General features: G+C 41.7%; 1 protein-coding gene across 1 annotated transcript; it reads right to left on the reverse strand.

The window, feature by feature from the left end:
* Positions 1-468: 468 nt before the first annotated feature.
* Positions 469-2,131, reverse strand: LOC147427542 (uncharacterized). The gene has a single exon (XM_086497041.1). The coding sequence runs from the start codon at positions 2,129-2,131 to the stop codon at positions 1,574-1,576; it is 558 nt and encodes a 185-aa protein (XP_086353167.1). The 3' UTR covers positions 469-1,573.
* Positions 2,132-2,447: the final 316 nt, after the last annotated feature.

The raw sequence follows: 2,447 nt of genomic DNA on the forward strand, positions 1-2,447 counted from the left end.
ACCATTTGCAGTAAAAAGATATCTTTCCATTTGCAATGGAAAGATATCAATAAAGAAGTAATCAAGGATATGATTAGAATAATATGGCCTTGTGAGGACACAGAGATAAAGAAAGGACGGTGGAAAGTATCAAAGTGCCTTCACAAAGCGATCAAAGATAACGCTAAGACAATCTACTTAGAAGTTTTTGGCCACCCACTACACAATGCAAACTGTGTGTTATATTTTGTGAAAATGTTTTATGTACATTTTTTGCAGCAATGACCAATAGAATTTTCCTCAAAGGAGACAACTCTAGCCACCTATGATATCAGGGAGAGTTGTGTCACATTTACATGGGATCAGCTAGCATCGATAGGTGAAGGGGCCAACATACAATTACAAAAGGAGAAATATATTTGAACAACACAACTAACAGAGAAAGATGCAAAAATAACACGGCTATCTATAGCAACCCAAACACCTCAAGCATCCTAGGTTCGAATGGAGAAAAGTATTCATCCCTTAAGCCAAGGATGTTTAGAATTTGACACAGCGAGTGAATCCTTCGCTTGTACAAGGGACACACATTAGTCACCTCATCCAGTATCTAGAGTTGGTTCTCGTGTCACAATCGGATGCATCTTCATCTTCCCAGTGTCGAGTTTGCTACAAGAATTTTGATGGATGGAGTAGATTCTATACATTGGCATGTGGTCATTATTATCACCTCATGTGTTCAATTTGTTTAATACAAAATAGTAGCCGATGTGCAATCTGTTCACAAGATATTCCACAAGGAATATATTATATGTTTGGCATGACAAATGAGCATAAATTTAAGAAAGCCTGCCAAGACACCCTTAACACAATTAGAAATCTATTTGGTAACAAAGATATAGGTTCTGCACATAACAATTGAGATCAACAGATTATGTATAATCGCTACTAGCACCATTAGAAATCAATTCGGTCCTAAAATTGGAGTAGGATGTGTTGACCACATGATAAAAATCTCTGGCCACCTCTGTATTGGACATCAGATCTAAATTCCAATACTATGGATCGAGCATGCAAGCCACACTATGGAGTGGACTATGGGCACTCTTCCATCTTGCATGAAAGTACTTGGCCAAAATTCTTCGTTGTTTGATAGAGAACCTGCTCTTCAAGGACTTTTTCTACGACCATATCATCTGCTAAGCGAGAAAGAAAGTCATCTAGTACATCAGGTAGGTCGACATTGTGAACACCTTCTAGAATGAACCACCGCTCTTCAACACGATCAGTAGGGCAAGGTTGCCCAACCTCTTGGCGAGCTTCTTCTTGCATAGTTGCAACCATCCCTTTGCCAACAACTTCAAGCTTGTCTTGTGAGCTTTTTACATCTTCATTTGCTTCTTCATGCATACATACTTCGGCTAGGACCGCATCCTTGCTAGCCGGGCTAACAAACTCTTGTACAACATCACACCACCTTGGAGGCACAAATTGAAACGAAGAACCGAAACGGCTTACCAACGATGAACCAACTATCTCTTTGACGCTTGAACTCCCCTTTGGCTTCATGGCATGACGCAACTCCGTTGTCGAGCTATATCCATAGTCTTCCGGCTTCAACAAACCCATCTTCAGCTTCTTCTTTGCTTTCTTGCTCTTTGCCTTGGCTAATGAGAGCATTTACATAACTTTCCATATCGGCAAGCTCGACCTTCTCTCTAATCTTTGGATGTAGACACTCCAAAAACCTCTCTAACTTGGAGTAGTTGTTGCCTTGAGATTGTGTAGTACCTTCTAATTGCTGCCAAATATCTTCAAATTGCTTTAAAAAGGTTGTAAACTCACCGCTTACATCTTGCTTCAAAACCTTCAGTTTTGCATCCAATTTTGCGGGCGAAGTTCTCTGCTTGAAGTCTTGGATAAACCGAGCTTGAACCACCTTCCATGATTGCCGATCGGGAACTTCTAACCCCTCGAACCAAGCTTTGGCTTTCTCTCGCATTTTCACCGGCATAGCCCTTGACTTGGCTTCGTCGGTCACCATCCGCATCGACAACATCCAAAGCTCCACATCTGACATCCAATCTTCAACATCTTGCTCACCTGAGAACACTAACTCACAATCTGGCACCATGTTATTGCACCATGCCATCACTTGAGCGATCAAGTGTGATCTTCAATGGGGGCATCACAAGATGGAAAGGTGGAAATGGGAAAGCACCTAGCACACTCGTAAATGCCTCTCTATAGCCCAATGATTCCACAACACCCCTATCCCCTAATCATCACACACCCCGACTCACAATCTAGCAACGACTATTTTCCGAGCCCATACCCAACCATCCCAAAATACATACGTCTAGACCCTGATCTGCAAACATTTAAAGCATATACTTAGACTCGATCATCCCCAATTGCCATACGCAACCATGCATCATGCAACTATATCACCAAGTCTCAACCCTCGA

The sequence above is a fragment of the Adiantum capillus-veneris genome, chromosome 23, assembly GCF_014529385.1.
Source record: "Adiantum capillus-veneris isolate H3 chromosome 23, ASM1452938v2, whole genome shotgun sequence".
Lineage (NCBI taxonomy): Eukaryota > Viridiplantae > Streptophyta > Polypodiopsida > Polypodiales > Pteridaceae > Adiantum > Adiantum capillus-veneris.

What these genes read in the sequence shown, in the direction of transcription:
- LOC147427542 (XM_086497041.1), bottom strand. Translation starts at nt 2,131, where the DNA reads ATGGCATGGTGCAATAACATGGTGCCAGATTGTGAGTTAGTGTTCTCA.